Here is a 20,683-nt window from a genome sequence, read left to right as displayed (position 1 = left end):
TTTTGCTGGTCAAAACTGTTGTTCAGTAAGACAAGATATTCATTACAGATATCACATTAATTCTCTTGTGTCTGTATCAATATGTCACAAATGCCAGTAAAACAAATCTGTTTACTTCTTTGATCTATCTTTCAGTTGTATTGTAAAATCTGCCTCTGTTAAAACTTCTTTGGGTTCAGGTGTATGAAAAGACTGAATGTGAACGTGTCCTAAAAATACCTCCAGTCGGATATTTTTCTAATTCTTGTTAAATATTTGGAAATTGCAAATTTCATTGAAATGTCAGCTGTAATTAAGTGTGTGCCATTTGTTTTCCTACTCAGGGTTTACAGTTTGATGGAATGTTTTCCTCACTATTTAATAAATATTTGTTTTATTTCACATTAGTTAATTCAAAACTGGGTAAGAGCAACATATTTTAATCAACTATTGTTGTGATGGACTAGAAAACAAATTTACTCCCTAAGCACACAGTTTACTGTGCATTGAATGGGGTTTCTCTTTCTTAGCATGGGGAAACTAAACATAGAAGGCAGAAATTAATAGGAAAGCCAAGTATGTTGACTGCATTCTGAATGAGGCAACTTATTTGTCTTGACGATGTCATTGCTCTTTAGTGTATAAAATTTGTAATTACCCCATAATATATACACCCAGCTATGTTCAGACAACACCCATTGAAGTAAAGTAGTGTGGAAATTTCTAGACTTTGTGAATTATGCATGTATAAATAGTACCAAATGTGTGTTTATCATGATTTTATTTTCATTTGTTTTCAACACTTGATGTTTGCTTTTCTCTGTATAAATCAACACAACCACATTTATATTTATAAAAAGTGCTGGGAAGTAAAGTGGAGATTAATAAGTAGCTGGGACCCTGTTATTCTCTCCTGCCAGCCTCTTAAGATCCCCAGAAGTTTTTCATATCTTAAGGATAATGGTTTACAACACACCCTGATACAGTTAGGGGAAGACTGTTAGTGACTCCCCTCCTCCCACCGTTTCCCATGTGAGAATGGAAACTCCGGTGTGGCCAAGTTACTTTTGGCAGAGTGTAGGGTTATATGCAGTAGCTTTCCATGCAACTACAAATTGCACACGCTCATATTTGTGCTGCAGTCTAAATCACATAAATTAGACATATGAAGACAAGATTTAATCATCTTGTCATTCCTTTGCAATACAAATCAGATTTTTGACTATGCAGTCCCAGTAAAATGGCAATTACACTTGAATATGAGCATAGCATACAGTACTTTTCAAACCATTATATTGAGCACAATATATGTACAAGAAAGGCTTACTTCGTTTGCTGTGGTTACTTTCTTTTAAAGGTTTATTTGTCCCCTGTCTGTATAGAATGATTGGGTGTAATGCAAGCTGAAAACAGATGGAAAGTGTCATTGCTCTGTCAGTGTGCTCTATCTCTGCCTTGTCCCTCAGAAAATGGGCTGTTTATTCAGTGCACTCTGTGCTTAAATGATTGTGCAAAGCTTCAGGGTATACCATACTCCATGTGGGACCTTCCTTAGTTCTGAGAAAGTTTGCTTTTTCTGTATTGTCTGTTTTTCTTCCTGGTAGGCTACAGTCCATGGGGTCCCAAAGAGTCGGACACCACTGAGCGACTTTCCTTCCTTTCCTTTCCTGCGTGGAAGCATAATTTCAGAGAAACATAGAGATGGAAATGGGAAAGGACAATTTTATAATGGAGAATTTTCAAACGATTTATATGTAACTAACTTGAGAGTCCCTTGGACTGCAAGGAGATCTAACCAGTCCATTCTAAAGGAGATCAGTCCTGGGTGTTCTTTTGGAAGGACTGATGCTAAAGGTGAAACTCCAGTACTTTGGCCACCTCGTGTGAAGAGTTGACTCATTGGAAAAGATTCTGATGCTGGGAGGGATTGGGGGCAGGGGGAGAAGGGGACGACAGAGGATGACATGGCTGGATGGCACCACCGACTCGATGGACGTAAGTTTGAGTGAACTCCGGGAGATGGTGATGGACATGGAGGCCTGGCGTGCTGCAATTCATCAGGTCACAAAGATTTGGAAACGACTTAGCAACTGAACTGAACAAGTCCAAGGGGGTTATTGTCAGGTAGGAGTTATTGATGACCTTACAACAGTGAACTCTCTTAATGGGTTTTTTATAGACACTATACTGTGATGCCCTAGAGGGGCTTCCCTGTTGGCTCAGATGGTAAAGAATCTGCCTGCAATCCAGGAGGCCTGGGTTCGATCCCTAGGTCAGAAAGATCCCTGGGAGAAGGGAATGGCTACTCCAGTATTCTTCCCTGGAGAATTCCTTGGACAGAGAAACTTGACAGGCTATAGTCCATGGGGTTGCAAAGAGTCAGACACAGCTGAGCAGCTAACACTTTCACTTTCACTGTGACGCCCTAGAGTGGAGCTCCTGTTGTCTGTATTCTTAGGACTTTTCCTGTAAGAAACATACAGTCATGGTTGAAGGTGGTGTGGAGTAAGTGCAACTTGGGCTAGAGTAAGTCATTGCTTTTTCCTAGTTCTGGGGGAGGTTTAAGTGGAAGTAGGAGACTGAGCACTTGATTATAAGCATAGGGAGTATGGATGGGACTGACATTTGTCGAGTAACTAGTATGTGCCACGTAGTGAACTGCGGTCCATATATTGTCTACATTCTCATTTCCGGTGCCCCTTGCCAAAGGTTTTATTTTACCAGCTTAATAAATTATGAAAAGGGAGTACATGAAAGTGAAGCAACCTGCCCCAAGTCACGTGACCTCTAAGTGTTCCTTCTCTCTGGCATTTGTGCCTGCATCTTTTCCATGACCATCAGCACAGCCTGTCTTACAGGAGTAGACATGCCATTCATTCATGTGAGATCCCAGAATTCTGGGCATAGAAGAATACTTGAAATTTCTATGTCATCCTCTGTATTACCCAGTGAGCAAAGGATAGGGGGTGGAACTTTGTCCCTTGGTTTCTTCCTAGAGAAAGGAAGGTAATGCTTGAACATAGGTATGTAATTATAGAATGTATCTAGGAAGTAATCTCCATTGAAGCATTGTGTGCTTTTCTTTTTTAATTCATCAGATCTTTGATATGATAATCTGGTATTAATAAATTGAATAGAAATTGGGTTATTTTTTATAAGGCATTGCTTTCTCTATGGACTCTACCTAACACTTGTTGAAGTGACTTCAGTTAAAAGTTTGAAAATTTCTCAGTAGAATACAAAGAATTATCACTGTTTAATCTTTATTCATAAATCATGAAAATTATGTGTATTTCATATGTAGATGTTAGATTATGGAATCGCATATACTCAAAATGGACAATAAGCAACTTCCCTTTTCTGTTTATTGTGAGAAGCATCTTTACAATAAGATATTCATATAGATGTGATTTCCTGACTGCCTGTGGCCTATGTTTAAAAATATCTGAACCTCAGTTTGCTTCTTTGCAGAGAGTAATGTGTATGCCATGGAAATCCGTGTGTCTTTTCTCAGCAGTAAGATGTCTCATGCCGTACAGGTTCAGAGAAGATACTGCAGGTGTCACCTGTCACCTAGCAACAAGCTTACTGCTTTGTGTCTTTAGTGTCTTATCATTTTAAGTCAAAATAGCTCTGAAAGTGTAGCACTTAGATTTGCATTTGTCTCCAGAAATATTTAGATTAACCTTCAAATATTTTTAGTTCCCAAGATAACTCACCACGACAGATGAAACAGAAATAACTTTAAATGAAAAAAGGCAATTTACAGATCAGAAACCTTGATACAGAGTAAGGCCAAGCTGGATCCTCTTATATAATATCTCAGACTGAAATGCACAGGCCTGCCTATGGGTTCGCTAATCAGCTCTAAAAGTTATAGTAACTGAGTTGAATGGTATATCCATCTTTATAACTTGACTTTTTTTGTATCAGTGCTTGAACACACAAGATCCCAACTAATGAAGTAGTGATTTTGTAAAGCTGAATCTGGAATTCCAAATGGGATTACTATTCCAGCACTAGGATTCAATTATTTGAAACAGAGCAAACTAAATTCCCTCTGGGCAAAAAGGAGTAATACCCTGACTAGTCAGATGTCTATAAATACTTATAAAATGTGTTTTTCTGTCTCTCCTTAAAGATACATAAAGGGATTCTCAGAGGGACTAGCAACAAGTGTACTTGTGGATCCTGAAGTATTAAGAATGTATTAACAGTAGCCTTTAAATATTGAGAACATAATAGATCGTTTAAGTTGTGATGAAGAGCTAGCAGCCTGTTACCGGAGGGTAATATGATGCCTGTACTCTGAGGTAATCATTCTGAAGTAACTCCTTATTCATTAAGAAGGAGAGCATGCACTTTCATTCTGGCCAAGGTCATCTCTGTTATCTAGGATGCGTGGTTTGTGCTCAGTCGCTTAGTCATGTCTGACTCTTTGGGACCCCATGAACTGCAGTGCACCAGGCTCCTCTTCCCATGGAATTTTCCAGGCAAGAATACTCTAGTGGGTTGCCATTTCCTACTCCAGAGTATCTTGCCGACCCAGAGATCGAACCCATGTCTCCTGCATTGGCAGGTGGATTCTTTACCACTGAGCTGATATTCTCTTTGAATTTTTATCGAAGCTGGCTGGCCGTGTGTGAAAACCTTAGGGAAGAAACCAAGAGTTAGAAAGTGAAGAATGTGGACAGTCATTCTTTATTGCGTATAGCTACTGAAGAGAAACATGTATAAGTAGAATTTCACTAAAAGAAATAAAACTAATACAATATTGTAAAGTTTAAAAAAAAAAAAACGGAAAGAAAAAAAATAATAAAATAGATAATAAGGACCTACCGTATATGACAAGGGCCTCAATATTCTTTAATAACCTATATGGAAAAGAAATCTCGAAAAGAATGAATATATGTATATGTATAACTGAATCACTTTGCTGTATACCTGAAACTAACACAACATTGTAAATCAATTATACCCCAATAAAAATTTTTTTAATAAAAAAATAAAAAGCTAAAAAAAAAAAAAAGAAAAATAAACAAGTATTTATGAGTGGTTCTAGGAAACAACATTTTTGTTTAAAAGTAAATCTAAAATTCTTTCTAAAATATGTTATGCCTTTTGTTACTTCTTGTGTTTTTCATATTGGAATAAGATGACTGCCCTTGGTTTTTCCTCACCTGAATCACTTTTGGAGCCAGGGAAACGAAGCCCAAAAGCAAGCGTGATGAGTTTCTTGATGAGGACAGTGGACGTTAAAACTTCCGGACTTAGGAAAGATTTACTGGATAATTTCACAAACCTGTTCGGCAGAGTTTAGTCATCTTTTAATTAGAAAATTGATGAGATAGTAACTGTTATTGGAAATCTGCCAATTTTCTATTTTATATCATGGTTTGGGTTTTGATGGGGATTTGGGGAACAACCCAAAGGTCCCTTGGCAGGAATAAAATTGGAGCTCCTTCTATTATATCTGGTGGTCTTAATTTGGGGCCATTCTGTTGTTTTCTTGTTTAATATTTGGGCCATTGATGGAGTGATAATTCTTACGAGTACTTACATATATATTAGTGCAGATTGTTGTATTACAGAAATTGCTTCAGTGAGGGTGTATAGAATACATAAGGTAAATCACGCATTATCTTTGCTTCTGTAGAGAATGAAGTTGAGCCTCAAGTTGATTGAGTTGTTCACTGTCACATGCTAACAGATGATAGAGGAGAAACAAGGGACAGGTTTTCTCAAGCTTAAACTGTGTCTTTGTTTTCTGTCATTTGTGCCACTTAAAGTGTGGGATGGGCACCACAGAGCAAAGGACAGTCGTGAGTGCTCGTTGAAGAGCTTGAGTTGAATGGAAAACAGAAGTTAGCATTGTACCAAGCTGTCCCCAGGTTTAGAATATACTGTTGTTGTTGTTGAGTTGCTGAGTTGTGTCTGTGTGTGACCTCATGAACTGCAGCATACCAGGCTTCCCTGTCCCTCACTGTCTCCTGGAGTTTGCTCAAACTCATGTTCATTGAGTCGATGATCCCATCCAGCCATCTCATCCTCTGTATCCTCCTTCTCCTCTTGGCGTCAATCTTTCCCCACATCAGGGTCTTTTCCAATGAGTTGGCTCTTCACATCAGGTGGCCAAAATATGTACTGAAGTCTACTTTTAAATTGTAGGTGGTTACAATGATAAGCTGCAAACAGCCATGCCACAATATTTGAGTCTAATTCAGGGGTTTTATAAGGACCCTACCATTATCTGACTTGTTACTTTGCATATGAAATTAACCTCTGCTCATCATTGTCAAATGGATCTTAAAATTGTTGATGTGCTCAACTTGCAGAACTGGTTTCAGAACAAATACTATCATTAGGATACTTAGCAAACCCCCGAATGCGTGAAAATGTATAATATTATGTATAACTCACAAAATTCAATGTTTATTGTAGTCTTAGCTTAATTGCATATAAAAAGTACAAATTATGTAGTTAAGGCCTTAGTTCCTTGGTTAGACTTCCCCAGTGGCTCAGCAATAAAGAATCTGCTTGCAGAACAGGAGACATAGTAGATATAGCTTCCATCCCTGGATTGGGAAGATCCCATGGAGAAGGAAATGGCAACCCACTCCAGTTATTCTTACCTGGAAAATCCCATGGACAGAGGAGGCCAGCAATCCGTGGGGTCACAAAGAGTCGGACATGACCGAGCACACATGCATGCAAATTCCTTGGTTAGGAAATATCCACACACTTGATATAAAAGGGAGTTTCCTTTTCTTTCCTCTTCCTTAGCTTCTCTTACTCATTTGACAAACCTTTATTAATCTCCTAAAGTTTGCAGGGCAATGGGCTATGTCCTGGGAAGTAGATGGTAATAGAACTAGGTTAGCATGTGCTGCTTCTGCTGGTGGGAATAGAAATTAGTGTGAAAGTGATGTTTCTCGATTGTGTCCAACTCTTTGCTACCCCATGGACTGTAGCCTACCAGGCTCCTCTGTCCATGGGATTTTCCAGGCAAGGGTACTGGAGTGGGTTGCCATTTGCTTCTCCAGGGGATCTGCCCAACACGGGGATTGAACCCGGGCCTCCTGCATTGCAGGCAGACGCTTTACCATCTGAGCCACCAGGGAAGCTAGCGTGTATATAAAAAGCAAGTTGAGTAATATATTTTGAAAGGCTGAAAAAAGCCTATATTACTCTGATCCAGGAATGATACTTCTGTAACTGAATTCTAAGACAGTAATTAAAAGTGCACACCAGGCCAGCGGGGTACAGTGGTGTAGGATATGGATTCCTGGCTGAGGGGTGAGTGGTAGAAATCTGTACTAGGCTTCCCTGGCCAGGCCCCACCTCCTGATGAGTCTGTCTGTGTCTTCCCAGAGACGGCATCCTTTCTAGTTTCCCAAAGGCATCTTTCAGGCTAGCAGAGGTCCTGATGTACATGATATACACAGAAGGGTGTGTATTATCAGTAATAGTAAAAAACTGTAAACTACTAGACAAAAATGAGAGAGTAAATAATCCTGTATCTTTATAATGGAGTACTATGAATTTGGAGGTAAGCATTAATGAGTTGAATGTCATGTCAAAATGTTCTTAGTTTATTAAAGTGTGAAAAACATTATGGAACTAGAATGTAAGCTAGCAGTGAGTTTTGAAGTACCTGATACATTCTGCTGAGAAGTTGCAATTGATGGATTGAAATACGTTTTGAAGACTAGAAAGGACAAGACGTATTTGATAGAAACATGGTGTTCTAGATAACTTCTAGAGCAAGGGATATCTTTCAAGAGATAGACTATTATGATTTCATAATATAAAACTGAAGAATTATCCTTTGAATTTCAAGAGAATATTTCTGTTTGTCCTTGTCATATTAAAATATTGCATTTATGTTCTGTTGCTTCTTAGTGGCACTTGTAGGGGTGAAAACTGTACAGTGTATTACGGGATGCGTTTTTGAGTCAGAAGAGGCATATCTTTATAATATGGAGGGAGAGATGAAAGGAGACAGGGAAGGAGGAAGAAAGAGTCATTGCTTGATCAATTGATTGATTTAAAACTGGAATGAAATTAAAGGCCACTTCATCTTACAGACCAAGCCCATGAAACATGTACATTCTGGTATATTTCTTTTAAGGCTTTATGAGTTTCCACACATTTTCTGCTCGGATGTGTGGAAACACATGCAGAGGAAACATGGCTGGATACTGCCTGTGTAGGCATTGGCACAGAATGGGAGCTGCTTAAGAACTCTAAGGCGTGTCCCCTCTTGAGTGTAATTCCAAGTGAAAAAAAAAAAAAAAAAGAACTCTGCCTAATAAGCTGGCTTAACTGAATGCCAAAAAAAATTTTGCCTCGTGAAATGGAAATTCTGAAGCAAGTTACATAATACTGAGAGGGCATAAATAGGAGGACTTTTAAGATGTATCCAAATGAGGCAAATGGTCTACTGTAATTGAAACTCTCCAGTCCAGCAATATTTAATTTTGTTTGCTGAGATCCACATGGTCTTGGGGATTTGGAAGCTTTTAGAGACAACATAAATATCTACTTTATGTTTGTTTAATTTTTAAGTAGTGACATATTTTAACTCAGATCAATTGTTAAAAAGTTACTTGGGTATTGGCCAAGATGGAATCACCAAAAAGTATTCATATTAATTATTCTGCATATATGTATCAGCTATAAAGAGGCGAAAGGAGACAATTTCCTCTGGAAAACAGTGTTTCTTTAACAATCTCTTAGTTACTAAGAATAATGGAGCCAACCATTTCAGCTAAAACATTTGTGACTTCTCTTTCAGATATTAAATTTTCTTTTAAACCAGTTTCTGCCATTTTACCCCCACCCTCTCTCCCTGTTTCATCCCTCTTTTTCTTTTTCCCTCCCTTATCTTTATACAGATTTCCATATCTTGTGCCCAGGGTCTGTCAGTAGTGTCAAAGCTGGAATTCTCTGTTTCTTCAGTTCTCCATTTCCCCCTTTACATGGCTGCTAAAGAGGAGGCAAAAACCAAAACCGTTCTTCAGCTATCACTTTTATTATGTTACTCCACTAATCAAGAGCTTAAAAAAATTGCAGACTCAAGATTTTCTTTTCTTTCCTCCAGTGGCAGAATGTTATCAACATGTGCAACTTTTTATCATTTTAAAATTGAAGTACAGCTGAAGTGCAATATTACACAAGTTACCAGTGTACAGTATAGTGAGTCACAACTTTTAAAGGTTACACTCCATTTATAGTTATATAGTTATAAAGTTTTGTCTATATTCCCTGTGTCATACAACATAACCTTGTAGTTTATTTTATAATAATAGTTTATACTTAATCCCGCTTCCCTCTCCATACTGATAACCACTCGTTTGTTCTCTTTATCTGTGAGTCTGCTTCTTTTTTATCTTCAGTAGGTTGTTGTATTATTTAGATTCCACGTGTAAGTGATATCACCCAGCCTTTCTCTGTCTGACGTATTTCACTTAGCATAATACCCTCCAAGTTCATCCATGTTGTTACAAATGGGAAAATTCCATTCTTTATGCCTCAGTCGTTTTTCATTGCATATGTATGCCACATCTTCTTTATCCATTCATCTGTTGATGGTCATTCAGATTGCTTCCTTATCTTTGTGATTATTTGCATTATTATAAATAATGCTGCCATGAACTTTGGGGTTCATGTATCTTTCTGAGTTAGTGTTTTGTTTTGTTTTTGGATATATCCTGGAGTGCATTTACTGGGTCATACGGTAGATCGAATTTTAGTTTTTTGAGGAACCTTCATACTATTTTCTCCAGTGTCTGTACCAATGTACATTCCCACCAACAGTATACAAGGGTTCCCTTTTATCCTCACCCTTGCCAACGTTTGTTATTTGTGTTCTTTTTGATGATAGTCATGCTAACAGGTATGAGGTGGTATTTTATTGTGGTTTTTAATTTACATTTCCCTGCTGGTTACATTTTCATGAGCCTGTTTTTATCTGCATGTCCTCTTTGTAAAATGTCTACTCAGATCTTCTGCCCATTTTTAATTGGGTTACTTGTGTTTTTGATGTTGAATTGTATGAACTACTTATATATTTTATTTTTTTTTTTTTTTTTGCTTTTGAACTGTGGTGTTGTAGAAGACTCTTTTTTTTTTTTTTTTTTATTCTTCCAATTTTATTTTATTTTTAAAATTTACATAATTGTATTAGTTTTGCCAAATATCAAAATGAATCCGCCACAGGTATACATGTGTTCCCCATCCCGAACCCTCCTCCCTCCTCCCTCCCCATACCATCCCTCTGGGCCGTCCCAGTGCACCAGCCCCAAGCATCTAGCATCATGCATCGAACCTGGACTGGCAACTCGTTTCCTACATGATATTTTACATGTTTCATTGCCATTCTCCCACATCTTCCCACCCTCTCCCTCTCCCTCTCCCACAGAGTCCATAAGACTGTTCTATACATCAGTGTCTCTTTTGCTGTCTCGTACACCGGGTTATTGTTACCATCTTTCTAAATTCCATATATATGCGTTAGTATACTGTATTTATGTTTTTCCTTCTGGCTTACTTCACTCTGTATAATAGGCTCCAGTTTCATCCACCTCATTAGAACCGATTCAAATGTATTCTTTTTAATGGCTGAGTAATACTCCATTGTGTATATGTACCACAGCTTTCTTATCCATTCATCTGCTGATGGACATCTAGGTTGCTTCCACGTCTTGGCTATTATAAACAGTGCTGCGATGAACATTGGGGTACACGTGTCTCTTTCCCTTCTGGTTTCCTCAGTGTGTATGCCCAGCAGTGGGGTTGCTGGATCATAAGGCAGTTCTATTTCCAGTTTTTTAAGGAATCTCCACACTGTTCTCCATAGTGGCTGTATTAGTTTGCATTCCCACCAACAGTGTAAGAGGGTTCCCTTTTCTCCACACCCTCTCCAGCATTTATTATTTGTAGACTTTTGGATCGCAGCCATTCTGACTGGTGTGAAATGGTACCTCATAGTGGTTTTGATTTGCATTTCTCTGATAATGAGTGATGTTGAGCATCTTTTCATGTGTTTGTTAGCCATCTGTATGTCTTTTTTGGAGAAATGTCTATTTAGTTCTTTGGCCCATTTTTTGATTGGGTCGTTTATTTTTCTGGAGTTGAGCTGTAGGAGTTGCTTGTATATTTTTGAGATTAGTTGTTTGTCCGTTGCTTCATTTGCTATTATTTTCTCCCATTCTGAAGGCTGTCTTTTCACCTTGCTAATAGTTTCCTTTGATGTGCAGAAGCTTTTAAGGTTAATTAGGTCCCATTTGTTTATTTTTGCTTTTATTTCCAATATTCTGGGAGGTGGGTCATAGAGGATCCTGCTGTGATGTATGTCGGAGAGTGTTTTGCCTATGTTCTCCTCTAGGAGTTTTATAGTTTCTGGTCTTACGTTTAGATCTTTAATCCATTTTGAGTTTATTTTTGTGTACGGTGTTAGAAAGTGGTCCAGTTTCATTCTTTTACAAGTGGTTGACCAGATTTCCCAGCACCACTTGTTAAAGAGATTGTCTTTAATCCATTGTATATTCTTGCCTCCTTTGTCGAAGATAAGGTGTCCATATGTGCGTGGATTTATCTCTGGGCTTTCTATTTTATTCCATTGATCAATATTTCTGTCTTTGTGCCAGTACCATACTGTCTTGATAACTGTGGCTTTGTAGTAGAGCCTGAAGTCAGGTAGGTTGATTCCTCCAGTTCCATTCTTCTTTCTCAAGATCGCTTTGGCTATTCGAGGTTTTTTGTATTTCCATACAAATTGTGAAATTATTTGTTCTAGCTCTGTGAAGAATACTGTTGGTAGCTTGATAGGGATTGCGTTGAATCTATAAATTGCTTTGGGTAGTATACTCATTTTCACTATATTGATTCTTCCAATCCATGAACATGGTATATTTCTCCATCTATTAGTGTCCTCTTTGATTTCTTTCACCAGTGTTTTATAGTTTTCTATATATAGGTCTTTAGTTTCTTTAGGTAGATATATTCCTAAGTATTTTATTCTTTCCGTTGCAATGGTGAATGGAATTGTTTCCTTAATTTTTCTTTCTGTTTTCTCATTATTAGTGTATAGGAATGCAAGGGATTTCTGTGTGTTCATTTTATATCCTGCAACTTTACTATACTCATTGATTATTTCTAGTAATTTTCTGGTGGACTCTTTAGGGTTTTCTATGTAGAGGATCATGTCATCTGCAAATAGTGAGAGTTTTACTTCTTCTTTTCCAATTTGGATTCCTTTTATTTCTTTTTCTGCTCTGATTGCTGTGGCCAAAACTTCCAAAACTATGTTGAATAGTAATGGTGAAAGTGGGCACCCTTGTCTTGTTCCTGACTTTAGAGGAAATGCTTTCAATTTTTCACCATTGAGGATAATGTTTGCAGTGGGTTTGTCATATATAGCTTTTATTATGTTGAGGTATGTTCCTTCTATTCCTGCTTTCTGGAGAGTTTTTATCATAAATGAATGTTGAATTTTGTCAAAGGCTTTCTCTGCATCTATTGAGATAATCATATGGTTTTTATTTTTCAATTTGTTAATGTGGTGTATTACATTGATTGATTTGCGGATATTGAAGAATCCTTGCATCCCTGGGATAAAGCCCACTTGATCATGGTGTATGATCTTTTTAATGTGTTGTTGGATTCTGATTGCTAGAATTTTGTTAAGGATTTTTGCATCTATGTTCATCAGTGATATTGGCCTGTAGTTTTCTTTTTTTGTGGGATCTTTGTCAGGTTTTGGTATTAGGGTGATGGTGGCCTCATAGAATGAGTTTGGAAGTTTACCTTCCTCTGCAATTTTCTGGAAGAGTTTGAGCAGGATAGGTGTTAGCTCTTCTCTAAATTTTTGGTAGAATTCAGCTGTGAAGCCGTCTGGACCGGGGCTTTTGTTTGATGGAAGATTTTTGATTACAGTTTCAATTTCCATGCTTGTGATGGGTCTGTTAAGATTTTCTATTTCTTCCTGGTCCAGTTTTGGAAAGTTGTACTTTTCTAAGAATTTGTCCATTTCTTCCACGTTGTCCATTTTATTGGCATATAATTGTTGATAGTAGTCTCTTACGATCCTTTGTATTTCTGTGTTGTCTGTTGTGATCTCTCCATTTTCGTTTCTAATTTTGTTGATTTGATTTTTCTCCCTTTGTTTCTTGATGAGTCTGGCTAATGGTTTGTCAATTTTATTTATCCTTTCAAAGAACCAGCTTTTGGTTTTGTTGATTTTTGCTATGGTCTCTTTTGTTTCTTTTGCATTTATTTCTGCCCTAATTTTTAAGATTTCTTTCCTTCTACTAACCCTGGGGTTCTTCATTTCTTCCTTTTCTAGTTGCTTTAGGTGTAGAGTTAGGTTATTTATTTGACTTTTTTCTTGTTTCTTGAGGTGTGCCTGTATTGCTATGAACTTTCCCCTTAGGACTGCTTTTACCGTGTCCCACAGGTTTTGGGTTGTTGTGTTTTCATTTTCATTCATTTCTATGCAAATTTTGATTTCTTTTTTGATTTCTTCTGTGATTTGTTGGTTATTCAGCAGCGTGTTGTTCAGCCTCCATATGTTGGAATTTTTAATAGTTTTTCTCCTGTAATTGAGATCTAATCTTACTGCATTGTGGTCAGAAAAAATGCTTGGAATGATTTCTATTTTACTTATATATTTTAGATATTAACCCCTTAGCAGTTCTCATTAATTTTTTCATGTGCTTTTCTTTCAGGATCAATGTGACTCTAGAAACAAATGGATGAATGAATATCCATATGAAGAGGAAAACAATAAAGGTTGGTCAAATTGTATAATTGCAGTGGCAGTCCTATTTTGAACATTAATTTGGGGCAATTATTTTCATTAGTGCACTGCTTTGACTATGAAGCAAAAGGTCAATGCTTAGACACATTCATCTGTCTATAAAGTGTAATTTTTTTAAAACCCCTAAGTATAAAAAAATTATAAAGAAGCTAGATTTTTTTGTGCAAGTCTAGCTATCATCAGTTTCCAGAACCAAAACTGTTTTAAGAATCAACTTTAAAATGATAATTAGAAAATTGAAACTGATCACTGGGACAAAAAAAAAAACAAGCCAGATTTTCCTACCGCAGGCATAATATTCATCTCAGCTCTGTATGGCATATGATTGCTGTCAAATGCTGTCCCCTTTGCAGCTGCAATCTTGGCTTTCTTCAAGGATAGGATAGGATGTCTATGAGAGGCTTTTACCTTTGGCTATTTCATAGGAAAGTTCAGGTATAAATTGGAGGATAAAAAAAATCCCATGGATTTCAACAGTTATCAAATGCTAGCTATCACTTTGTGGTATTTATTTAAACTTACCTTGTACTGCATACTGGTTGTAATACAAAAATCACACATTAATACTAAGAAAATGACAATATGTTAAACCATTTCCATTTCATAAAGTCTGGTACAGAGGCATGTGACTCATAACCTTATATAGCTGCACAGCACGTACAATTTCTTGCTTTCCTTCTTCCATTGCTCCTGCTACTTTCACATAAATGTACATTATGTCTTTCTGCCCGCTCACCTTCACGTGTGTGCATGCTAAGTTGCTTCAGTTGTGTCCGACTCTGTGACCCCATGGACTCTAGCCCACCATACTCCTCTGTTCATGGGCTTCTCCAGGCAAGAATACTGGAGTGAGTTGCCATTCCCTTCTCCAGGGGATCCTCCCAACCCAGGGATCAAACTCAGGTGTCTTATGTCTTCTGCATTGGCAGGCAGGTTCTTTATCACTAGCGTCACTTGGGAAGATGGTGCTACTTACAAATGATTTTTCATATTATATCTTTCACTTGAAGTTGCCTTCTTCCAACTCAGCACCCATTCATGATAAGAAATGTTAACAAATTAGGCCTAGAAGGAACATACCTCAATAAAAATGTGACAGGCCCACAGCTAACATCATACTTAGTGTTTAAAGTTCAAAAGCTTTTCCTCTAAGATCACCAAGAGTGCCCACTCTTACCACTTATATTCACTATAGTACTAGAAGTCCTAGCTGGAGCAATCATGTAAGATAAAGAAATAAGTTACCCCAGTTGGAAAGGAAGATGTAAAATTGTCTTTATTTGCAGATGCCTTGATTTTATATAGAGAAAATTTTAAAGACTCAAAAGACTGATAGATGATCAGTGAATTCAGTAAAGTTGCAAGATACAATATCAACATATACAAAATTCAGTAGCATTTCTGTAAGCAACAACATTTCTGAAAAAGAAATAGATTCCACTTACAGTAGCATCAAGGGCTTCCCTGGTGGCTCAGATGGTAAAGCGTCTGCCTGCAATGCAGGAGACCTGGGTTTGATTCCTGGGTCGGGAAGATCCCCTGGAGAAGGAAATGGCAACCCACTCCAGTATTTTTGCCTGGAAAATTCCATTGACAGAGGAGCCTGGTGGGCTACAGTCCATGGAGTTGCAAAGAGTCAGACACAACTGAACGACTTAAATTTCTTTTCACAGTAACATCAAACACAATAAAATACTTAGGTATAAATTTAACTTAGGATGTGAAAGATCTCTATGCTGCAAACCACATGACATGGATGAAAGAAATTGAAGAAGTCAAATAAATGGAGAAGTACCTCATTATTTATGGATTGGAAGAATTAATACTGTTAAAATGTTAATATTACTGAAAGCCATCTATAGATTCAGTGCACTCCATATCAAGATTCCAATTACATATTTTATAAAACTAGGAAAAGTTTCTGAAATTCATATGGAACCACAGAAGCCCTTGAATAGCCAAGGAAATACGGGGAATGAAAAAGCAGGCGTGTCTCACGTTATTCTTTCTGATTCCAAGGTATGCTGTAAAGTTATAGTCATCAAAACAGCATGACACTCATAGAAAAGAAACCAGCAAATAGACCAGTGGAACAGAATTGAGAGCCCAGAAATAAACCCAAGCATATATGATCAACTAATATTTGACAGGGGAACCAGGAATACTCAATGGAGAAGACGGTCTCTTCAATAAATGGTGTTATGATAATTGGATTTTCATGTGTGAAAGAGTGAAATTGGACCCATATCTTAACACCTCTCACAAAAGTTGAACCAATCAATTACAGACTTAAACGTAAGACTTGAAACTAAGAAACTCCTATAAGAAAATATAGGAACAAAATTTCTTGACATAGATCTTGCTAATGTTTTAGATATGACACCTAAAGTACAAGCAACAAAATAAACAAATGGGATTATATCAGACTAAAAAGTTTCTTCACCATAGGAAACCATCCAAAAAGTGTAAAGACAACCTATAGAATGGGAAAAAAAAATATTTGCAAACTATATATCAGATGAGGAAGGGTTTGCTATCCAAAAATGTAAATGTACTCTTGTTACTCAATAGAAAAAACAAACAAACAAACCCAAATAACCAAATAAATGGTCAAAAGTCTGAATATGACATTTCTCCAAAGATGATATATCAACAGCCGGGTTCATAAAAACATGCTGAATATCATTTAGGCATTTAGGGAAATGCAAGCTAAAACTACAGTGATATAACACCACACACCTTTAGAATGACCATAATTAGAGACGAGAGAATGCTGCTGTGGATGCACAGAAAAGGGATGTGTGCACTACTTGGTAGGATTGTTAATTGGTGCAGTCACTATGGAAATTTTATGGAAGATCCTCAAGAAATTAAGACCAACTATCATGTAATCCAGCAGTTCCACTTCTAGGAAATGTCTAAAGGTAATACAAACACTCAACAAAAGATATATGCACCCCCATGATCATTGCAGCATGATTTATAGTAACCAAGACATTGAAACAACCTCTGCGTGTGTCAACAGATGAATGGGTAAATAGGATGTGGGGTGTGTGTGTATGTATATATCTGTGTATATATATATATATAAACATATAATAATGGAGTATTAGTCATTAAAAGTGAAGAAATCCTACTATTTATGACAATACGGATGGACCTTGAAGGCATTATACTAATTGAAATAAAGACAGATACAAATGCTGTATGATCTCACTTGTATATGGAATCTTTAAAAAAAAATGCCTCTTTCCTTCCTTGCTGAAATTTCTACTTTATAATATTTGTTTCTGGAAAATACTCTAGAAGGGAGTATCAGTTCAGAGATGATACAAGGGAGATTTCTGGGTGTATGGTAATGTTCTTTTTGAATGAGCTTATTATTATCTATATAGATGAATTAACTTTGTAAGAACTGAGTGCACTGTGTACTTACTTGCATGTGGATTAATGGTGTGTTTGTAAACTGACTCGAGGGCTTTGGATGTGAAGGCCTGATCTGTAGCGTTTGTCAGTTCCCATGGTGTAAATATTCCCACCGGTTTCAGTGATTTAAAAAAGAACTTGCAAGATTCTTAAAATTTAACAATTGGCTCTTATGAGCTGGTGATGAGCTAACTCCAGCAGCTACTGATAGTTGCATTTATAATGTAAAGATAAACAGTTTTCTATACTCCTAACCAGAGATCAAATTGTCAGCATCCGCTGGATCATGGAAAAAGCAAGAGAGTTCCAGAAAACATCTATTTCTGCTTTATTGACTATTCCAAAACCTTTGACTGTGTGGATCACAAGAAACTGTGGAAAATTCTGAAAGAGATAGGAATACCAGACCACCTGATCTGCCTCTTGAGAAATCTGTATGCAAGTCAGGAAGCAACAGTTAGAACTGGACATGGAACAACAGACTGGTTCCAAATAGAAAAGGAGTATGTCAAGGCTGTATGTTATCACCCTGTTTATTTAACTTATATGCAGAGTACATCATGAGAAATGCTGGACTGGAGAAACACAAGCTGGAATCAAGATTGCCGGGAGAAATCTCAATCACCTCAGATATGCAGATGACACCACCCTTATGGCAGAAAGTGAAGAGGAACTAAAAAGCCTCTTGATGAAAGTGAAAGTGAAGAGTGAAAAAATTGGCTTAAAGCTCAACATTCAGAAACTGAAGATCATGGCATCCGGTCCCATCACTTCATGGGAACTAGATGGGGAAACAGTGGAAACAGTCAGACTTTATTTTTGGGGGCTCCAAAATCACTGCAGATGGTGACTGCAGCCATGAAATTAAAAGACGCTTACTCCTTGGAAGGAAAGTTATGACCAACCTAGATAGCATATACAAAAGCAGAGACATTACTTTGCCAACAAAGGTCTGTCTAGTCAAGGCTATGGTTTTTCCTGTGGTCATGTATGGATGTGAGAGTTGGACTGTGAAGAAGGCTGAGTGCCGAAGAATTGATGCTTTTGAACTGTGGTGTTGGAGAAGATTCTTGAAAGTCCCCTGGACTGCAAGGAGATCCAACCAGTCCATTCTGAAGGAGATCAGCCTTGGGGGATTTCTTTGGAAGGAATGATGCTAAAGCTGAAACTCCAGTACTTTGGCCACCTCATGCGAAGAGTTGACTCATTGGAAAAGACTCTGATGCTGGGAGGGATTGGGGGCAGGAGGAGAAGGGGACGGCAGAGGATGAGATGGCTGGATGGCATTGCTGACTCGATGGACGTGAGTCTCAGTGAACTCCAGGAATTGGTGATGGACAGGGAGGCCTGGCGTGCTGCGATTCATGGGGTCGCAAAGAGTCGGACACGACTGAGCGACTGAACTGAACTGAAGACAAATAGGGCAAATGTAGTAAATTCAAATAGTCGCAGCTCATTCCTCTGTCACCATGGAAATCTTCACTCATTATCATACAAAAAGTTCTCACTTTCCCTATATATGAGTTTAATACTGTATTTATGTTTTTGCTCAGTTGTTATGAAAATTTTATGTTTGACTAGATCAGTGTTAAGTTTTGTATGTTTATACATTTTGACAATGTCCTTGTTCTATAACTATGACATAGATATAACTATATAACTATAGATATAACTGTCTATGACATAGATATAATTATGACAACTGAGGATGATGGCAAAGAGAATCATTGTGTTAATACTTACCCTGAGTATAAACTGAAGATGCTATCTTGATTAGCTATAATATATTATGTGTGATTCATTCTAAATGATCATGCCTCATAGCTTACAATTCATGAGTTCAGAAGTCTTTGAACTCATTTCAACATTTTTCACTCATTTCATTGCCTCCCTTTGAACAGAGGGAGGCATAGTGAGTGTTTCACTTAATGTGTTTTTCCCGATGAATTACATTATTCATCATGCTGTTTTTTTATATTTTTAAATCTGTGTTTTCAGGTATAGAGGCTTTGGAACAAATTCACTGATACTTGTTTTTAAACCTGCTGGGATCAGGTGGTGTTAGTTTTCATAAGGTCTGATTCCCAGAGAAAATTGCAGTTTTCTGCATTTCTGCATTGGGAATACATATATTCCCAAGGTCAGTTTTAGGATGACGTTTTTAAAATGTCAGCAGTGGATGCAACATTGCCACTGTCTACATAATTGAAAAGGGATTTGAATATGGCTCTTAAAACTATTTTGTACGTTTCCAATTTGCCAGTGGTGATAAAATCTTGCCAGAGCCACAGAATATGATGCGGTGCCTTTCTGCGTAGGTTCTAACATTTAAAGAGCCTGAATAGCATTTGTAAAATTTCTTTTGTAGCCATATCAAGAGTCTTCTAGAAGCAGTCTTCCTCTCCCTTTCCAATCAATAATGTATAAATATATATAGTGTATAAATATATATTTATATAAAAATATACCTATATAAATTCACATTAAATTCTTTACTTAGTTTTTAAATTCTTTCTTTTTTGCCCCTATACCATCTGCCATTGCTGCTGCTGCTGCTGCTAAGTCGCTTCAGTTGTGTCTGACTCTGTGCGACCCCATACACGGCAGCCCACCAGGCTCCCCCGTCCCTGGGATTCTCCAGGCAAGAGCACTGGAGTGGGTTGCCATTTCCTTCTCCAATGCATGAAAGTGAAAAGTGAAAGTGAAGTCGCTCAGTCGTGTCCGACTCTCAGCGACCCCATGGACTGCAGCCTACCAGGCTCCTCTGTCCATGGGATTTTCCAGGCAAGAGTAGTGGAGTGGGGTGCCATTGCCTTCTCCCCATCTGCCATTAGATAATATTAAATAAATTCTAAAAAGATTCCAGTTACCATTAATTTCTACTCACATATATCAGCATAAAACCTGGTGTATAAGCATATTTTAGCTCTTTAGCATATTTTAGCAGTTTCTCTCATTGTGAATGTTTGTGGACCTGACTCCAACAGACCTGACTTTGCTCCACTGTTTTCCAGCCATTTCAATATGTTACCCAGTACTCTGAGCAGCTGGTTCAGAGCAGGTGTCCAGAACATATGCATGCATATACATTAGTCCAGCTTATCAGAATTCATGTTCAAACTTTTGCTCCAGTGTTGGCAGTGGGTAAGTTTGGAAAGCAAGAGGACAATAGCTTACCTTTCTGAGAAAGTTTTAATTCCCTACCAAAATTTTGTTTCATAGCAATGGACAGGTATAATGTGGTTACTTTAAATTTCTTTTCCATAAAGTTTCAAGACGTTCTTCACACAAAGTAGAAAACCGTACCAGCAACAAGCCAGTCTTTTTTTCCATTTTGAGCTAAGTTGGCATAATTGTTGAGAAAGCCTGGGTTGATATAAGTGAAATCTATCATCAGCACTGGGCTACTCTGCATTTAGGTAGTCACCTGGATCATAAACATGGAATCAGAGAAAA

General features: G+C 37.6%; 1 protein-coding gene across 18 annotated transcripts in view; it reads left to right on the top strand.

The window, feature by feature from the left end:
• The window catches only part of KLF12 (KLF transcription factor 12), a 536,618-nt gene that overhangs the window by 160,345 nt on the left and 355,590 nt on the right, over nucleotides 1-20,683 (top strand). For all 18 annotated transcript variants that reach the window (XM_061435084.1, XM_061435083.1, XM_061435090.1 and 15 more), the window contains one exon: nucleotides 13,710-13,773. In XM_061435084.1, coding sequence (XP_061291068.1) covers nucleotides 13,741-13,773 — 33 coding nt within the window. In that variant the 5' untranslated portion in view covers nucleotides 13,710-13,740. The remainder of the gene's footprint in view (nucleotides 1-13,709; nucleotides 13,774-20,683) is intronic.

The sequence above is a fragment of the Bos javanicus genome, chromosome 12, assembly GCF_032452875.1.
Source record: "Bos javanicus breed banteng chromosome 12, ARS-OSU_banteng_1.0, whole genome shotgun sequence".
Taxonomy (NCBI): Eukaryota; Metazoa; Chordata; class Mammalia; order Artiodactyla; family Bovidae; genus Bos; species Bos javanicus.
This window is presented reverse-complemented; position numbering and strand designations above follow the sequence as displayed.